This window comes from Anolis sagrei, chromosome 6, assembly GCF_037176765.1.
Source record: "Anolis sagrei isolate rAnoSag1 chromosome 6, rAnoSag1.mat, whole genome shotgun sequence".
NCBI lineage: Eukaryota > Metazoa > Chordata > Lepidosauria > Squamata > Dactyloidae > Anolis > Anolis sagrei.
Window position 1 is genome coordinate 42853262 of NC_090026.1, and position 19697 is coordinate 42872958.

The 19697-nt window shown below is 42.2% G+C and overlaps 2 protein-coding genes across 2 annotated transcripts; one reads left to right on the forward strand and one right to left on the reverse strand.

The window, feature by feature from the left end:
- Window positions 1-680: 680 nt before the first annotated feature.
- Window positions 681-5671, reverse strand: PNMT (phenylethanolamine N-methyltransferase). The gene is made up of 3 exons (XM_060781071.2): window positions 5489-5671; window positions 4272-4482; window positions 681-1222 (listed from the first exon to the last, which is right to left on the reverse strand). The coding sequence occupies exons 1-3, from the start codon at window positions 5646-5648 to the stop codon at window positions 793-795; spliced, it is 801 nt and encodes a 266-aa protein (XP_060637054.2). The 5' UTR covers window positions 5649-5671; the 3' UTR covers window positions 681-792.
- A 7539-nt stretch (window positions 5672-13210) lies between these two features.
- TCAP (titin-cap) lies at window positions 13211-16719 on the forward strand. The gene is made up of 2 exons (XM_060781072.2): window positions 13211-13429; window positions 15861-16719. Exons 1-2 carry the CDS (start codon window positions 13281-13283, stop codon window positions 16246-16248), a joined length of 537 nt encoding a protein of 178 aa, XP_060637055.2. The 5' UTR covers window positions 13211-13280; the 3' UTR covers window positions 16249-16719.
- Window positions 16720-19697: the final 2978 nt, after the last annotated feature.

The window sequence follows — 19697 nt, forward strand, 5'->3', positions numbered from 1 at the left end:
CATTCCAGTGAAAACCAGTCAAAATAGCCCTCAGTAGAAGAAACGTGGCTCTCTTGGTTGAACAAAAGCTGGAGTGTGGGATTAAGAGCAGCATAAACCACCGAGGTAGCACATGCCTAACCATGAGAATCTTGATATTCCATGTAGACACTGGTTATCCATATAGACAAAGGATCCATAGTATTATGCACCATTTAGCTAAAATCATTTAGCTGCTTGTGCTCCCTTTATTTTAGTTTTAAGTGTTTATATGACACATAATGAAAACACCCTTGTTTGATGCTAAAAATATGTGGAGAAGGGCTATGTCTTGTTTGAGGAGAATTGCATCCCATAGTATAAAGGCTTCTGTATGCTATGTATTTTTGTGATATAGCTGTATTGCAATGGAGTGTAACTTATGGAGGGGCCCACAAATTGCAAAAATAGCCTCAAGGCTGACTGTGGGATTTGGATGGTCTCTAGAGGGGGATGATGTTCTCTGCTGTTAAACTATTGGCACTGCAGAATGGTTAAATAAATCACCAGTGGACAAGGTCATGAGGGTTAAACATTTACTTCTTTTTACTACTTCCTTGGACCATCAAAGCAGCAAACTGTGTAGCATTATTGTCTTTTTTTGTCTAGAGAATATTAATTTAAAGATTGAATCAAGAAAACCAGTCACAGTTCTTGAGTATAGTGATATTAATGCAGGAGGTAATAGTAACAGTGAACAAGCTGGCTATACAATGCAATAGGATATTTCTTTAATTGTGGTTGGGCAGGATTGAGACATTCAGCAATGGAGACTCAAGCTGACTTCTGCCCGTTGATGAAAAAGATCCCTTGTACATCATCCACACCAATCTTCAGACTTGGTGGCATAGTGTAGGAGTGAAATTCGTGGATGCGATAGCCAGCTTTCATAAAGGATTCCTTGACATCTTCTTCCTTCATGGGGACAACTGACAGTTTGGCTTCTCCAGCCAAGTAGAAGGACTCTTCCAAAGCTCCGATCATGAGGAAATGGCCTCCAGGTTTGAGAAGAGTGGTGACGTTCTGAAGAGCTCGGTCAAAACTCTCTCGATCTGGACTCACAGCCTCGATACAGAAGGCAGAGACTAAGGCATCGGCTGGTTGGCTGAGCACAAAACCTAGTGGTTTGGCTTGGTGGACATCGATGGGAAGGACCTTCTTGAGCTTCTTCTTCAGCTTTTGCTCCTTCTCTTTCCAGGGTTCCCTTCAAGAGCAAAATAAGGAGACAAAAAAGTCAAGTCTGGTTGAGGATCCTTGGGGCTGTAATTTTAAAAACATAACGTTTAAAATCTTTTGTTCAGAACTAAACTACCATTTACCCAATCGATATTTCTTCTGGAAAAGCCAAAGCAACAGAATGTATTGATTAGCATGGGCTCATGCCAACATTAGTTGCTGCTACCTCAACCCGGGATTCCCTATACTCCTACCTGGGGAAGTGTGAATGGATTTTCCCCAAAACAGTATATTGTTGTAACCTATTCTTGTTACAACATTTGGAGTTGATTTGCATTGGTAGTTAACTAGTCACAAGCTTTACAAAAGTCCTGCCCCTGATGGTTGTTAAAACTGCTTTTAACAACTTTTAAATACTTTGTGAGTATGAAACAAAACAAGTACCTGAATTATGAGATTTCCCTTGAGGTACGGCAATGAGAACTGTCATGGGCCAGCATACCTTCCAACTGTCCTAATTTGACAAGGACAATCCTTATTTTTACAGTTGCCATTTCTTTCCCTCCACTTTTCCTCTTTGTTCTCAGTTTATTTCAATTTTTCAAAGCCAGTCTGAAGCACAAAACTAATTTGTACTCAGCTCAGCAAGAAGGGGAGAGGAAAGGAGGGGGTGGAGTCTTGTCCTTCTCAATATAGGCAAACTGTTGCATGTTTTTCTAGCATGTCAGGTTTTCAAGAATACCTTTCAGCTTTCTTGACCACACTCTGATATTGTTTGGTGAATTGTATCCCAGTTTTAATCTGTGAAATGTTGGGAGGTTTATCCCTATGCTTCATGATTTACATGGCTGAATTAACGGAAAACCAGTAAGATAACATCTGGATAATCTCCATCAGATGGGAACACTGATAAAACAGGAAGCCATCATATACCTAACTCTACTCTTGGGCTAATGAGGGAATAACAGTATTGCTGACCTAAGTATTGGCATGTGGAACGCCCTTCCTGCGGACATTAGACTGGCACCATCTCTAATGGTATTCCGCAAAAAGGTGAAGACCTGGATGTTTGTGCAGCTAAATTTGAGTAATTTAGTGCAATCTGGTAATGGAACATAGGAATGGAACAATGGACGACGAACCTGGACTACGCTTGGATGATGAGAAGATTGGGTACGGTTGTTTTTTGTAATAATTGTGCATTGTAATTGCTTATTGGTAATTTATGGATAATGTGTTAAGTCAATTGTTATATGTTGTATGGAACCACTGCTGTTTCTACTGTTTTTACTGTTTGTGAACCGCTGTGAGTCGCCTTCGGGCTTGAGATACAGCGGTATATAAGCAAAGTAAATAAATAATAAATAAATAAATAGCAGCTCCCACAATCCCTTACCAATTGGCCACCCACAGAGGAAGTTTTCGAGCAACACATCTAGTCATTCAAGTTTTTCAAGGTCAGTGCTAAATTACAATGAAGTGTGGTGAGAGTTTATGTCGCCTTCTGAAAACTATGAGACATGCAAATGTTCCAGAAGGTAGTAGCAGTAGTAGTAGTAGTAGTAGTAGTAGTAGTAGTAATACTTTATTTGTAGACCACCCTATTTCCACAAATGGACTCGGAGTGGTTTCCAACATGTTCGGCAAACATTCAATGCAAAAAAAGGGGAAACCATTCAAACAGAATTACATCAGGACAAATCATATTGAACAATATAAAACCAACCTAACTCTAAAACTTAATAACAAACAAAATAACCTGCAAAAACTTAAATAACCTATACAGATATAAATATAAATTTAACACTAAACAAAAGCAACTGATAATGATAGCTAAAACCATTATAAAAAGATGACATGTTATGCAACAACCAGTAGACTGAAGTCAGATCCAGTCTCTAGACAAGACTTAACATATCTAGGCAAAAGGAGAAGTCAGGCATATTAGTCTTCCTCCTCTCCATATGCCAAAGTGCATAGATGGGTTTTCAGCAGGTTTTTTTAAAGTGAGGAGTGAGGGAGGAGTTTTTAATTCTTTTGGGAGGGGGTTCCAGAGGTAGGGAGTGATCATGGAGAAGGCCCCGTCTCTCGTTCCCACCTACTGTGCTTAAGACGGGGGTAGAACCAAGAGCAGGGCCTCCTCTGCAGATCGCAAGGCTCAGTCTATACCGACTGAGCCTTGTATACAGAGATGCAGTTCTGCAAATAGTCTGGGCCTGAACCATTTAGGGCTTTATAGGTAACGACCCAGCACTTCATATTTAGCCCGGAAGCAGATCGGCAGCCAGTGGAGCTGCCACATTATGGGAGTTGTCTTCTCACTGGTTAGCAATCTGACCGCTGATATCTGCACTAATTGCAGCTTCCAAACTATCTTCAAAGACAGCCCCACATAGAGAGCATTGCAGTAGTCCAGATGGGAAGGAACCAGGGCATGGACTACCATGGCCAGACCTGGTGTCTCAAGGTATGTGTACAGCTGGCACACAAATTTTAACTGTGTAACGGTGCTCCTGGCCACTGCTGACACTTACGGTTTCAGGGTCAGCAGTGAGTCCGGGAGCAACCCCAGACTGCAGACCTGTGTCTTCAAGGAGTGTGTGACCCCGTCCAACACCATGAGTGCCTCTGTTTTGCCTGGATTTACTTTCAACTTATTTATTATCCCTCATCCAGTCCATCACTGATGAGAGGGGCAGAATGGCATCCTTGGTATTCAGTAGAAAGGAGTAATAGAGTTGGGCGTCATCAGCGTAAATTTGACACCAAACTCCAAAACTCCAGATTATCTCTCCCAGCAAAGTAGAGATTCAAAAGGTTGTTTTGTTGACTGAGGATGCATGAATTCCTCCTCTGCTCCAAAAAAACAAATAAAGGAAATTAATAAGCCAGCTTCTGCTGGCCTTGGAAAGCATACTGTTAATGCAGGTTAGACTTTTGAGATGCGAATTGAAATGCATCCCATTACACAGTTATTCTGCTGGTTAGTGGACCAGATAGAACAATTTGAGGAGCCCCTCCTGCCCCTGCTTGATGTAGCCCTTTGAAACCCGGCAGCACCCTCCTTTGTTTCTTACCCTTTGCCTTCAATCTTACAGGCGTGCTGGATATAAGGGGACCAGTCAAATGCTCCTGGGTCATCACTGTGAATCCAGCTGCGGATCTCAGCCCGATTTACTTCCAAGTAGTCAGTAGCCACAATCTCCTCAAAGTAGTCACAGGCACCAAGAAGCTGGTAGATTGTGGGACCTGTGCCAATATCAATAAGAGTCTTGCCATAGATTTTTCCTGCAGATAATTTAACAGAGAAGAATAAAATGAGATGTGCTATTTCTTTTTTGACCATTGTTAGTGAAGTTTCACAACATAGTGTAGTGATAGAGGAGAGGGAATTCCCAATCTCAGGTAGTATTTTGCCAACAATATTACAAAGGGATAGCTATCGACTTTGGGAGCCCCAAGAATACTTAAGGCTATAAAAAAGTCCAGCACGAGAGGGTTTCAGAGGGGTCGCCAAAGACCATTAGAAAACACATATTTCTGATGGTCTTAAGAATCCCTTTGGCATAGTCGTTTGGGTTCACAGTGCTCTCTGGAGGTAGGTGAACTACCTCTTCCCTAAATCACTGTCAGTTCATCCCAAATCCCTCTAGTATTTTCTGTTGGTTATGGGGGTTCTGTGTGGGAAGTTTGGCCCATTTCTATTGTTGGTGTGATTCAGAGCACTCTTTGATTGTAAGTGAACTATAAATCCCAACAATTAGTACAACTCCCAAATGTCAAGGTCAATTTCCCCAAACTCCACCAGTGTTCACATTTGGGCATATTGGGTATTCATGCCAAGTTTGGTCCAGGTCCATCATTGTTTTAGTCCACAGTACTCGTTTTAGCCGACAGGGAGCTCTGGCGTGGGCTGGTCCATGAGGTCACGAAGAGTCAGAGACGACTGAACGAATGAACAAAAACAATTCCCAAATGACAAAATCAACCCCCCCCCCCCAAACCCACCAGTATTCAAATAAGGGCGCATTGCGTATTTGTGCCAAATTTGGTCCAGTGAATGAAAATACATCCTGCATATCAGATATTTACATCACGATTCATAACAGTAACAAAGTGACAGTTATGAAGTAGCAATGAAAATAATGTCATGGTTGGGGGTCACCACCACATGAGGAACTGGATTAAGGGGTTGCAGCATTAGGAAGGTTGAGAACCACTGCTCTAAGTAGACCTTTTTTTTAATGCCCAAAAGATCTCCTTGCAGCAAAAATGGTTACAGGTGACAACATACCTGCGGCAAAGGCATCTGCCAGTCGGCGGAGTTTCCAAGGCACAGCATACTCTTCGCTTGTGAAGTTTGCACGGGGTGGCATATAGTTGTTCTGTAAGTAAGCCCTGGGGTTGAATGTCTGGTAGCTTTCAGCCACCGCCGCCACTCCAATGGCATTCATGGTTTGAGACAAGGGGAAGAAGCTTGGCAATGTGTCCAGCTCACTCACCAGGCTGACACTGGGCAAGTGGTTTTATAGCCCTGCTTGCCCAAGGCATCAAAACAGGTAAGTGGGTCCAATGTGATTAGCACCAAGTACTTTGGGCTGATACCATCAGAAACTCCCTGCAGGGTATCTATAAATTGGGACCATTTCTCTAACAAACATCCCTGCCCTTCCGCCTGTGGAGTAATTGAGGAGACCTTTCTCAAGAGCTTGATGGCAGGGCTGTGGGGGCGGAAGGGGGGCAGGAATGGATCGCCTTATCTCTCACCGGATAGTCGTTTAATAACTGTATTGAAAGGACACTTTATTGAGGCTGTCCATCCAGTATAACCAAATTAACGTCAGGAACCAGGGAAAGCTGGACAGCACCATCCTTCAGGGATAGAAGAGACTTGATGACAAATCTTGCAAAGCACCTGGATTTAATCAGAGTTTGGAAGAGTTACTTTTGCGGGGTCACAATAGTTCCAGCCAGTTTGGATAGTGAGAGGACAAAGGAGGATTAATTTTAAATGGCCATGTAACTAGGGGTTTCTGGGAAATATGGGTCAAATAAATTAAAATTTCTGAGCTCTGGATTTAATAGGTGACATGGCACTGGTTTCTCACTCAGCGGCAACAGCTGTGAATCACCCCTCTGGTCCATCATATTAATCTATGCACAATTCAAGCCAGAGAATGAGGATTTCACTTCCCTGCCCTTGCTCTTCTGTATATCAGATGTTAGCACTAGCCATCAAACTAGAAACAGATAAAACAGGGGAAAGTTGTGATCAAAATTACCAGTATTTGAAAATAACATAAAACTGTAAACCAGACTTTCCCAACTCAACACACCCTTCAAGAGTTTGGATTTAAAGATTAAACTATATGTTGGTCTCTCAGTTCTTGTGGGTTTTTTCGGGCTATATGGCCATGTTCTAGAGGACATGTTCTAGAACATGACCATATAGCCCGAAAAAACCCACGAGAACTGAGTAATTCCGGCCATGAAAGCCTTTGACAATACATTGAACATCTCTACGGGGAGAAACTGTTCCAAGACACACTGAAATTGGAGAAACTAAGGACCAGGAAAGCACATCTACTGTGCTCCCTGACTTTCCTTCTATGCTGCAGAGACACAGATACCATCCCACAATTTCTCGCAGCCAAAAGGACTTTCAAAACACCACAGGCTCACCGGATCTATGACCGGCTGGAACGCAACCTCTTAAGAGAGAGAATTCACACCATCCGCAAGGAACCTCTAGAACATGGCCATATAGCCCGAAGAAACCCACAAGAACTGAGTGATTCTGACCATGAAAGCCTTCGACAATATATGTTGGTCTGTTTTAATCAGCCTGATCAACTCTATTTAATAATAATAATAATAATAATAATAATAATAATAATAATAATAATAATTTTTGATGTTGGGGAGTGCTAAACCTCCAATCTTTTGTGACTTATATCAAAATTGTTTATTTAACCTGTTTTTCTTATTGCAATATTTATTAATTAATTAATTGTTGCCATTTGTTTAATTCCTCCTCTGATATCTGTAGTGGTACCATTCTAAATATAAAATTTATCTTTGGAAGAATTTTCATTTTAACTAGCGCTATCCTTCCAAACCATGATAGTTTTATATTTTCATATTCTCATAATTCTTTTTGAGTTGCTTTCCTTAATATTGTTACATTTGCCTCTTCCATTTCATGTGATTCCTTAGCTATAATTATTCCTAAATATTTTATTTTATTCTTGATCTTTATTCCCGTGTTAACCTGTTTCATAAAGTCTTCTTCTTCCTTTTTGTGTAATTAAGTAACATCATTTCTGATTTTTTCCAACTGATTTATAAACCTGCTATTTTGCCAAATATCTCTAAGTGTAACTTTATTCTATCCATATTGCCACACATATTTTTAATTGTCAATAACGTGTCGTCAGCAAATAAACTGATTTTTTTGTTTTGTTGTGTAATCGTGTGCAGAGATGCACTCTGTTAACATTAGATCTGGTTGTTAGAGGCTCAGTTGGGGAAGCTGAGAATAAAAACAGGTTGTTCTAATGCAATCGTGTACATGTCAACAGTAGTGTCTGGGATATGTTTCCCACCTTCCCAAGATAAGGGAAGGTCTGGAGGCTATGTAGGAAAGGTGCTACTTTCTGTTATCAGTCAACAACAGATCAGAGGATGGAGAAGAGCATTTTAAAAAATGATTGCATGTACTCTCTCTTTCTCAGCACACACTCCACCACCTCACCACACTCTGGAAGCAAGCAGTTGCTTCATGTTTCATATGAGAATAGCAATAGAAATGCAGCATTTGTGGTTATGGTGATTAGGTGGATAACAAGGCAAGAGGAAAACTGAATTTGTCACCTAATCACCATACCCACAAGTTTGCATTTCTATTGCTCTTCACACATACAACCTGCTCATTCGTGTAGCTATTAGGCATTTCACTTCATGCATTTGAAGAAGAAGACTTAAGTCTACCAGAGCTTAAGCTACCAACTTCTTCATCTCATTCTCAGAGATCCCTTTGCATAGTGATCCAGAGTAATACAGTTACTTCTTTGCATTCTCTCACTATGCCGTTATTATAGCACGTGGAACCCACTTTAACCACCACAGATGAAGCCTATGAAGTCCTGGGATATGTAGTTTAGGAAGAAGCTTTTAGAATTCTCATCAAGAAAGGTCTGGTGTCTTAGCAGACTACAAAGCTCAGGAATCCTTAGGATGCAGCCACAACAGTTAAAGTAAGGAATTCATAATTGTACAGCATGTAAGTGAGAAACGAGGAGCTTCCTTAGGATCTCAGCTCCCAGAATCTACAGTATCTACTACCAGTGATAAAGGATTATGAGTGGTGTATTCTTGAATACCCATGACTTCATCACACATAGTAAAATCAATGTTTCTATTGCTGCCCTTCACACAATGCAAGTTTCAGCTGTGAGGGTGAGGTTTTTGCTGTTCCTAAAGTGTTGGTTTTCCCAACAATTCCTAAGCTGGTTGGCAATCAACTTATTTTTAAATTCCCTATAGGCAAAATGGCCAGGTTCTGTTGGAGGAAGCAACCTTCTCAAGCCTCCTCTATATGATATTTGTCTGTTTTGTAATGTATCATTTTATAACCTGAAGTATATGTCTTCTTTGATTTGCAGTTTCCTTATCTCTATATACCTACAGCAGTGGGAGGGGCTGCAGGTCATGTGACTGACTCGGTGATAATTTAGAATGTTCAAGTTTAAACAGGATGACAGTTAGGGAATGTTGGTTGAGGAATGACTATTAGAGAATTGTGTTGTGCCTTGAATGAGCTTGAGTATAGAAATCTGTCAGAAGCTCATGTTAGAAAGTTAGAAACTGTTGAAGTTTGTGTTTATTTGAAAGTAATTTTTTACTAAATAGAGCTGTATAAAGCAACACAGTTTATGAAGAAACTGTTAGTAATCAGTTCATGATCTATACCCCGATGGTCAGTGATCCTAACAGGTTATGATCCAATATTAACAATAACTTCCTTTTGTGATGTTAATCCCGTGTCCTGCTTTTGTTGCCTGCTTGTAAATATAACAATGATGTTGTGTGTGGGAGGAGCCAAAATGCCTATTTCCCCAGATTGCCAATACAGAGGCTTGGAGAAAGATCAATCACCAGTGCAAGGGCTCTGGGAAAGATAGGGGTTAATTTAATTTCCTAAGATCCGGGGCGATGTTTTATAAAAAGACAAATAATCAAAATCCTGGAGGGATAATGGGAGGACATCTCAGTGCAATCAACCCCCAAGGAAAGTGCCGTCTTAAGAAAGGTGCTTCTGTTTAAGTAGAAGGGTCTTGAGTTCAAACGACCCCATGGAAAGTGACACCTTAAGAAAAATGCCTTAAATCTGCTTCAGTGGAAGGGTCTTGAAGGCAGTGCTGCCTTAAAGGATACTTATTTTTTAAAAGGGTATCCTTGAAATGAGAGGAGTCATCATCTGCTCATGTAATGGGAATTAAGTGGGTGGTTCAGTTAGAAGCTGGAGGAGGTGATCTAGGGCCCTTCCACACAGCCATATAACCTAGAATATCAAGACAGAAAATCCCACAATATCTGCTTTGAACTGGATTATCTGAGTCCACACTGCCATGTATCCAGTTCAAAGCAGATAATGTGGGATTTTCTGTCTTGATATTCTTGGTTATATTCAGCTGTGTGGAAGGGGCCCTAGATCGCCTCTTCATCTTCATAAATTCTTCATCTTCTTTTAAAACAGAACTCCACGAAACTCTACCCATTCCCCCACTTTCCCTCATTTCCTCCAGCTCTTTGTGATGAAATCCCCAGATCCATGTTCAACCACCCATGATAAGACTGCTGTGGGCTCGATTGACATAAGGAAGCTTCCTATGTTTCTTAAATGCTAATATTTCTCCCTTAAATTACATAAACATAAAGGGGATACATCATCAGCTGGGACCACTCCACCCAGCACCAATTGCCACTCTGGACCAGAGTGAAGAGAGAAGGGGCCAGGGGGCAGCTCCATCTTATCTCCTGCATATGTCATCAGTTGGGGACCCCTCCCCGCCAGCACCAATTGCTGCTCTGGAACAGAGTGAAGAGAGAGGGGGCCAGGGAATAGTCCCATCTTATCTCCTGCATATGTCATCATTTGGGGACCCTTCCCCGCCAGTACCAACTGCCGCTCCGGACCAGAATGAAGAGAGAAGGGGCCAGGGAACAGTTCACCTTGTCTCCTGTGCTATGCTAATAACATAATATAATATAATGTAATGTAATATATTGTATGTACATATAATATTTATAATATTATAATGTAATGCAATATAATACTAATAATATTATAATATTATAATGATATATTTATATTACATGTAATATTACTAATAATATTACAATATAATGGTATAGTACAATATAGTAATATTTAATACTGATATTGTACTATGCTAATAATATAATATATTGTGTGTGTGTGTGTGTGTGTGTGTGTGTATATATATATATATATATATATATATATATATATATATATATATCTTGTAAGCTGCTCTGAGTCCCCTTTGGGGTAAGAAGGGCGGCATATAAATGTCATAAATAAATAAACAAACAAACAAAGCTTTATTTCTTTATCACATTTCCTCTGTACTTCAATGAGTTTGAGGAGGCATACATGGTGGGCACATATCTGATATCTTATGCACCCAACAATCCAGTATACCAGGTGATGTTGAGTGAGGGCATCTAAGTCCAAGGTCATCTCAGGGAGCTTCTATGATGGGATTAAGCCCAGGCTGTCTCTGAATCTCTACCTCACTTCTTTGTATCCTCCCTCTCTTCCCTGCTTCCCACTTCTGGCATCATCCTTCTGGAGTGTGGGGCTTCCACGTGTTGCAAGAATCCTGCCTAGTCCTGCCCACAGATCTTTGACTCCCCTCTCTCCCTAGTGGCCCTTTGCCTAGTCAACAACCCATGTTGTTTTAGCCTGTCCCTAGTTCCCCTCTTTACAGGACATTCTCTCCCTGTAAGGCCAGACCTTTGACATTGTATTTCCCTAAGGGTGGGGAAGGAGTCTATGAGGCTGGTTCTGGGTATATGTGTTTGTGTGTATGTATAAGTGATCATGCAGAAGGGCTGGCATGATGGTCCTGAAACCTGAGGGGGTGGGTGAGTGACTGGATGGAAAGATCTTCTTTCCAGTGACTTCATGTTGCAGACACGTCACACAGCTGTGCCGGCTCAGCACAGGGCACTCCCATCAAGTAATCTCTCAACCTTTCTATCCATCACCAAATGCCTTTCTGAATTGCACACTCGCTGGCTCATAAGTTCTGCTGAGTCTCAGCATGAGCTTGACTTCATGGCTTGATTCAGTGCCGGTAAAGGTGAAAACCTCTAAATTTGGATGCTGAATCCTTTCTGATTAACTGACTTCTGAATTGAAATCTTAATGTTGAATCCATGGTTCTATTGAGACAGAATCATAGACTTGGAAGAAACCTCATCGGCCATCCAGTCCAACTCCCTGCCAAGAAGAAGGAAAATTACATTCAAAGTACCCCTGACAGATGGCCATCCAGTCTCTGTTAAAAAGTTTCCAAAGAAGGAGCCTCCACCACACTCCAGGGCAGAGAGTTCCACTGCTGAACAGCTCTCACAGTCGGGAAGTTCTTCCTAATGTTCAGATGGAATCTCCTTTCCTGTAGTTCCTGGAGGCTTGTTCTTTGGAGACTTTAAAACAGAGGCTGGATGGCCATCTTTTGGGAATATTTTGAATGTAATTTTCCTGCTTCCTGCCAGGGGGTTGGATTTCAGGCATGTAGCCGGGGGGGGGGGGGGAGGCTCGGGGGGCTTCAGCCCCCCCCCCCCAAATTTTCATGGTGGTTCGCGAAAAGGCCTTATTGGTGCATTATTTAAACTGTTATGTTTATTCATATCATGATCTGATCACCATACTCAATATATCCCATATGCATGGGGGTATTGGGGTAATGATACAAAAGGTTTGCTAGGGTAGAACCTCTTTCACTCAGACTCAGCCCCCCCCCCCCCCGAAACTCAGCCCCCCTGAAACCCCCCCTGAAAAAAAATTCAGCCCCCCCCCCCCCCGAAACGAAATCCTGGCTACGGGCCTGGTTGGATTGGATGGCCCATGAGGTCTCTTCCAACTCTATGATTCTATCTCAATATAACCATGAATTCAACATTGATTAAGATTTCAATTCAGAAGCCATTCTTCCACATCCTAGTCTCCAGGGCAGCATAAAACAAGCTTGCTCCCTCCTCCCTATGATTTCCTCTCACATATTTATACATGGCTACCATGTCTCCTCTCAGCCTTCTCTTCTGCAGACTAAACATGCCAAGCTCTTTAAGCCACTCCTCATAGGTCTTGTTCTCCAGACTCTTGATCATTTTAGTCGCCCTCCTCTGGACACATTCCAGCTTGTCAATATCTCTCTTCAATTGTGGTATTGTGATCAATCCCAAATAATTGCAGAGATCCCAAAGTCTAAAGCAGTTGAAACATTGGATGAAATTTCATTATCCTTAATGAAAAGGAAATATATGTCATCTGCACATGATCACAAATGCACACATATCCTTATGATTCGCCTGTTGTCACAGACAAGAGATCCAAAAGCAAACCGACTATATCTCAACTTCAGGGAGTCCACTTTAAATGAAAAGTATTTGATGTAAAATCTTTCACCAAAACACTGTGGCAGAAGTCAGACCCTTTTGATCTTTCACACTCAGTCATTTAAACAGCCTGTTGACAGCAGTTCTCACCAGGAAGAGGAGGGTTAAATGAACATAACATATTATAGCATCACAAATGTGGTTTCCAATAACACATACAACCCGAGGAGGCAAAAAGAGGGAGGGGGATCAGAGTCGTATCCAGTGTCAGAATGCTCCACCAGTGACTCAGCATGCCTAGTTTAGCTCCAGACGCCAATCCCTCGGGAATGGGCACTCGGAAAACTATATAAGTCACCCGTGGCTGGGACAATAGCCCAGGCAGAACTGAGGCTTTACATTCACATCCCAGCCGAAGAAGAGACACAGACGCAACAATGCACGGCAAGAGTGTGGTCCTGAGAAGCTCTGGGACACTGTCCGCAGCTGAACTGGCTTGCCAGGTGTCTGAGAGGAACACGGCACGGAAAGAATCCTTCTCCGCTGAATGGAAAGACCTATCTCTCACCACTCGTCCTGAAGAAGGGTGAGTCTTTTGATGATCTCGGGTTAGGCAAGGTTTGGGTCAGGCTTGGTCAAAGTGGTCATAATAAAATGGTCACAAAATTACTGATAGGTTTGGGATTCTCGAAAGAAGACTATGAAACGAGGCAAAGTTTTGGTAGATCCATCTAATCGTTTAGACTTGGGTCTAAACTGGGTTCAATAAGAAGTGAGAAAAAGGTAGGCATTAGGGACCTGATATCTCAGAAATATTTCTCTTTGCCATGGCTCAAAGTAGACTTCTCCAAGCTGTTGTCCTCCAGATGTGTTAGACTACAACTCCCACCAACCCCAGCCAACTCAGCCATAATACATCTTGGGGGGGGGGGGGGGGGAGGTCACCAGGATGAAGAGGCTACTCCATAGCAACGTTATTTTGGGTTGGCATGAGTTTTGCTACAGTGCTGTAAATGGTCTGCATCAGTTATTATCATCAGGGTGTATATAGCCATTATTCCATCCGTAGTAGTAGTAGTAATAGTAATAGTAGTAGTAGTAGTAGTAGTAGAAGAAGAACTTTATTTTTCTACCCCGCCTCCATCTCCCTGAAGGGACTTGGGGAGGCTTACATGGGGCCAAGCCCAGGCAGAATACAATTAAAACAAAGCAATAACAATTAAAACAGCATAAAAACAACATAAAACAACATAACAAAAATAACTAGCAACGACAATAACAGGAGACTAATTTTGGAGGGGGGGAGGAAAACCACTACGTGAGCTAATTAAAGGATAAAGTGGTTTAGTAAGGTAGATGACAATGTATAATGGCATAGGAAAAATCATGGAAACAGAGTAAATTAACAGGATCAGTTAATATAATATAGAACATCAGATTAAATGACAATAGTATTGTATCAAGGAGCAACAACACGCCATTACATGTGGATCTTACAGCCTATATTTTGACAAAAGAGGAAATAAAGAAAGTGCTAAAGGGGGGGATGAAAAATAGTAAGGTTGAGAGACAATGGCCATTGAGTCAGACCACCAGCAATCCAGCACTGTTTAAATGGATGGAGTGAGTTGAAAAAAAAGTGCGCAATGCATACAAGTGATGAACAAGATTATGAATTTGCATTACTGATTCAGACCAGAGGCTGAGAAAATTACTTTTCATACTAGAACGCTTAGCTAGCCTTTCTGACCAAGAGTTTAGATCCAGCTGCACATGCTTTCTGCCTCAAGAAAGGGCCAAGCAAATTCTTCTGGGGAGCTCACAAACAAAGCACCTGGAGGATAGCTGTCTCCTCTCCTCTACTTCAGAGTTTCTCAAACTGTGCTCCTCCAGATGTTTTGGACTTCAGCTCCCACAATTCTTAACAGCTGGTAATCTGGCTAGGATTTCTGGGAGCTGAAGTCCAAAACACCTGAAGGAACACAGTTTGAGAAAGACTTTGTCCATAGTTGGTGGATTCTTTCTAGTTTAGTGCCATCTTTTCTACAATCGGGCAACCAGATCCTCATCAAAGCCCAACCAAAAGGGGCACAGAGTGACATACCCCCTCCTATTCATGTCCTCCAGCCAATGACATTAGAGGCATGGGGTGGCACATAGCGTCCTTGACTAGTAGGCATTGATTGCTTTATTCCCATTAATCTTATTTACATTTAAACTCAGTTAAATCAGTGCTGGGTAATCTGTGGTTTTCTAGATCCTATGGAACACCCAAGTCCCATCAACATTAACCAATCAGGATAACAATGAAGTATGATAGTAGAAGTTTACCAATATCTGGAAACCCACAAGTTTCCAACCTCTGATAATAGTTGGCCATCACCATATTTTGTGGTAGTGAACTCAGGCATGGCTAAACTTTGGTCCTCCAGATATTTTGGACGTCAACTCCCACAATTCCTAACAGCCTACTGGTTTATTGTCGAAGGCTTTCATGGCCGGAATCACTGGGTTGTTGTAGGTTTTTTCAGGCTATATGGCCATGTTCTAGAGGCATTCTCTCCCGACATTTCGCCTGCATCTATGGCAAGCATCTTACTACCTCTGAGGATGCTTGCCATAGATGCAGGCGAAACGTCAGGAGAGAATGCCTCTAGAACATGGCCATATAGCCCGAAAAAAACTACAACAACCCAGCCTACTGGTTGTTAGGAATTGTAGGAGTTGAAGTCCAAAATACCTGGAGGGTTGGAGTTTGCTCATGCCTGCTATAGCCTAGCTATGTGATGCGTGAAGAAGCATTTCATTGAATCTTGCCCAGTTCACCCACTTTGGAGAGGTTTTCACAACTCCCTTTTGGTTTTCTGAGTAGGTTGTCATTATTGGGAGGAAACACAGTTACTCCAATTCTCACCATTAACCATAAGCACAGGAAATTCAATTTTTGGGAAATTCTGTACTGTTGGGAGATCTTGTGGATGTGAACCTAATATTGATTCTTTCTCTCTTCTCCACAGCTGGAATCGGTTTGAAGTGGACAAGAGGCGCAAAGAGACCTACCGCCAGCAACAGGAAGCTCGAGTCATAGTGCAGCGGTCACCCTGGGGTATCCTCCGCCTGGGTCTGCTGGGTGAACCCCTGACCTCCTATCACCTGCCATATCAGCGGGCGTTGCCCTTGCCCCTCTTCACCCCCACCAAGTTGAGTGCCAGGGAATACACGCCCACTCCCTCTGAGTCTGTGGAGTCACTGCCAGTGACAGGCGTGTGTCTTGACAAGAAACCTCTGGCGGAGATCACCAAGGAATTGCCTCCCGTTGTCCAACCCGCCTGCCCCGACTTCAAGAAAGCTGGCCTGCCTCGCTCATTGTCCCGCTCCATGTCTCAAGAGGCCCAGAGAGGCTGAGGCTTATGGGACATCTTCCCTCCTCCCGAAAACCCCCCCGAATGGTTCCTTTTCAGGAACTGGCTTGGATTCTTCGGGCCTCTGTGTCTGTTGCTGCATGAGGACCATCTCAAGGGGCCCAGATAGATAGAAAAGACTTGCTAGAACTGACTCCATCGAGATAAACTCCTTTGGGAAGGAGCAAAGACTGTGATTGCATCCATGTGTGTGTGTTTCACAGCCCCAAAACCTTGACTTTTGGAGACTACACCTCCCAGAATCCCCCAGCTAGCATGCTGGCTGAGGAAATTCTGGATGTTGTAATCCAAAAAAAGTGAATTTTCCAAGCTCTGGCTGTGTTTAACCAAATAGATGTACTGTATTATGCACTTTCTTTACTGTGTACTTTTGAACACTCGAGAGAGTAGGGAGAGCCCATTGGACTAAGAATAGGAAAGAAAGGTGGTACAACAAATCCAAACAAAGAGTTTGGGGGGGAAAAAACCCTTCTTAAAGTTACACAGTGATACTGTGAATCTTTTTAGAGGCAAAGGGGATGAGATATGGGATGATGGATGGATTTCTGAGTTTAGCTTGAGAAAGCTAAGATAGGATGCTTTCTAGGTCCTAATCAGAACAAGGTTGAATGGTTAGAAGCAAGTGGAAGAATGTGAAGGAAGGTGATGATGTCCTTGAATTTGTTGCTGTAATGACTTTACAGAAAGAAGAGGAGAAAAGGAGTAGTGGGACTATGTTTAGCAGTGACGTCCAGGACTCAGTCCCCTGCCACTTGCCAGTTCTATGTGCCATTTCAAATGAGGAGTCATTGCACCCTGGCAAGCTGAAGGTTGAAGTGTTTAGAAAAATAGGAAGGCATATTAGACTGGTCAGCATAGATTGGTGTTTTCCACACACATACATGTTACAACTGAAGCCAAGAAGATTGGAGAATTCTGTTGTGACTGTTTCTAAACACCCTGATGTTGTTTTATCCTCTGTTGTTCTTGTGGAAAAAATAAAAGATTCATTGTAGTCAAATGCTGTATTTTTAATTAATGTATTATCATCGAATAATAAAATAAGAGAAATGATAAAACAGGCACCTGTCTCTTTTTTAAAGACATCTCTCACTGAACCGCCAACAGCAGCAGTACAACTTAACAAACTTATTCACTTCTCTTTTAGTATGCACAGTTAGGAGCAATATATAATACACAATATGTGTGTGTGTGAATGTATTCTGTTTCAACATGATGACCCATAATATTGCAAAGACAGGGCCATATATTTTTATTCGTAGGTTCAGCATCCTAAGACAATTCCTTTAAAGTTTGTAATAAAACCTGGGACTTCATCACACACAGTAAACTCTGCATTTCTACACACTTTAGAAATGGCTAAACATGATGCACACTGGTTCCATGGCTTTCTAGTTTTTTGCCATTTCTAAAGTGTGTCTCCCCCCCCCCCCCCCATAATTTAGAATTCGATTGACAATTACTGTTATTTTCAATTCCCTGTGTAGCGACAGGCAAAAATGGCAAATTTCACGTGCGATGGGAATCTCGTTTGTCCTCTTGTAAACAGTACAATGTCATTGTGCTGGAGGGAGGAGCTGAGTTGGGCAGTATTGATTCCTTTCTTCCGCCAATACTATTTTGGGACTGCAGAGGAGGTAAAAGGTAAAGGTTGTCCCCTGACATTAAGTGCAGTCATGTCCGACTCTGGGGTGTGGTGCTCATCTCCATTTCTAAGCCGCAGAGCCGGCATTGTCTGTAGACACCTCCTAGGTCTTGTGGTCGACATGACTGCATGGCGTGCCGTTACCTTCCTGCTGAAGCGGTACCTATTGTTCTACTCACATTTTCATGTTTTCAAACTGCTCATTTAGCAGAAGCTGAGGCTGACAGCGGAAGCTCACACCACTCCCTGGATTTGAACCTGCGACCTTTCAGTCAATAAGCTCAGCAGAGGAAGGAATTGTCATTTATTAATTTTGTTCTCTCAACTTTTTGCTTGCAAAGAGAAGAAATTGTGTTGATTTTTTCAATAAAAATAAAATGGGGGAGGGAACGGTGGGAGGATAAATATTTCTTGTGTGTGGTGGGAAGGCAAATGGATAATTTATAAAGAAAGCGGAACAGTGGAAAATGTGTGACGGGTTAGGAAAATCATTTCTTTAATAAAAGGGGCATTGCTAGGGCTGTAGCCAGAGCGGGGGAGGGAGGTTAAATGTGTCAGGTTAAAAAAGAAACCTGGTTAACTCACAAATTCGTGAACCAGTTAAAATTCATGAGTAAACCAGGTTTGGGGAGGTTAGAGCCCCTCCCCTCTCTGGCTACGACCCTGAGCATTGCTAAACAAAGGGCAAAACTATGATCCTTTTACTAATCATGTCGGATGAAGTCCCTGGAGTGAATTTATTGCCACATTGACATTGGAGCCATCCCACTGCTGCCCAAATATCTTCCAGAAGCAGCCACCAGCAAGTTTTGTAATTGAGATGTATTCAGTTCTAAGTGGTGACAAAGATGCCCACCATGTAGCCCCTTGGCGCTGGACACTTACTCTATAAAATTTCAGGCATAGCACTGCTCTGAAAAGATATGGCTGCAGCCCTACTCACCACCTTTATTCTAAAATGCTGTTGTTATTCCTAATTAAAGTACGAAATCCTACTGACTTCTGTAGGAGTTATTGACAACAGCATGCCTTCTCCACTTCCAACATATTATTTGAGAATATGGAAGGAAGCAAAGTCATTTATGTAGTGAACTCTTGGTATCTTGATTCCAGAACGCCTTGTGGATACCCAAATCTGTAGATGCTCAAGTCCCATTGTATACAATGGCGAGGTAATTATGTATATACAATGGCAAAATCAAGTTTTGCTTTTGGGAATATATTTGGACATTTTCAAGGCAGGGATGATTGAATTTATGAATGCAGGACCTGTGGATATAGGGGTATTCACATATCATGAATATCCTGTATTCCCATTTTTTTTTGTGGCTACAGTTGTTCCTTACAGAACAAATTGCTATATGCTCCATGGAAAAGGGAATCATAGAATCATAGAATCATAGAATCAAAGAGTTGGAAGAGACCTCATGGGCCATCCAGTCCAACCCCCTGCCAAGAAGCAGGAATATTGCATTCAAATCACCCCTGACAAATGGCCATCCAGCCTCTGCTTAAAAGCTTCCAAAGACGGAGCCTCCACCACACTCCGGGGCAGAGAGTTCCACTGCTGAACGGCTCTCACAGTCAGGAAGTTCTTCCTCATGTTCAGATGGAATCTCCTCTCTTGTAGTTTGAAGCCATTGTTCCGCGTCCTAGTCTCCAAGGAAGCAGAAAACAAGCTTGCTCCCTCCTCCCTGTGGCTTCCTCTCACATATTTATACATGGCTATCATATCTCCTCTCAGCCTTCTCTTCTTCAGGCTAAACATGCCCAGTTCCCTAAGCCGC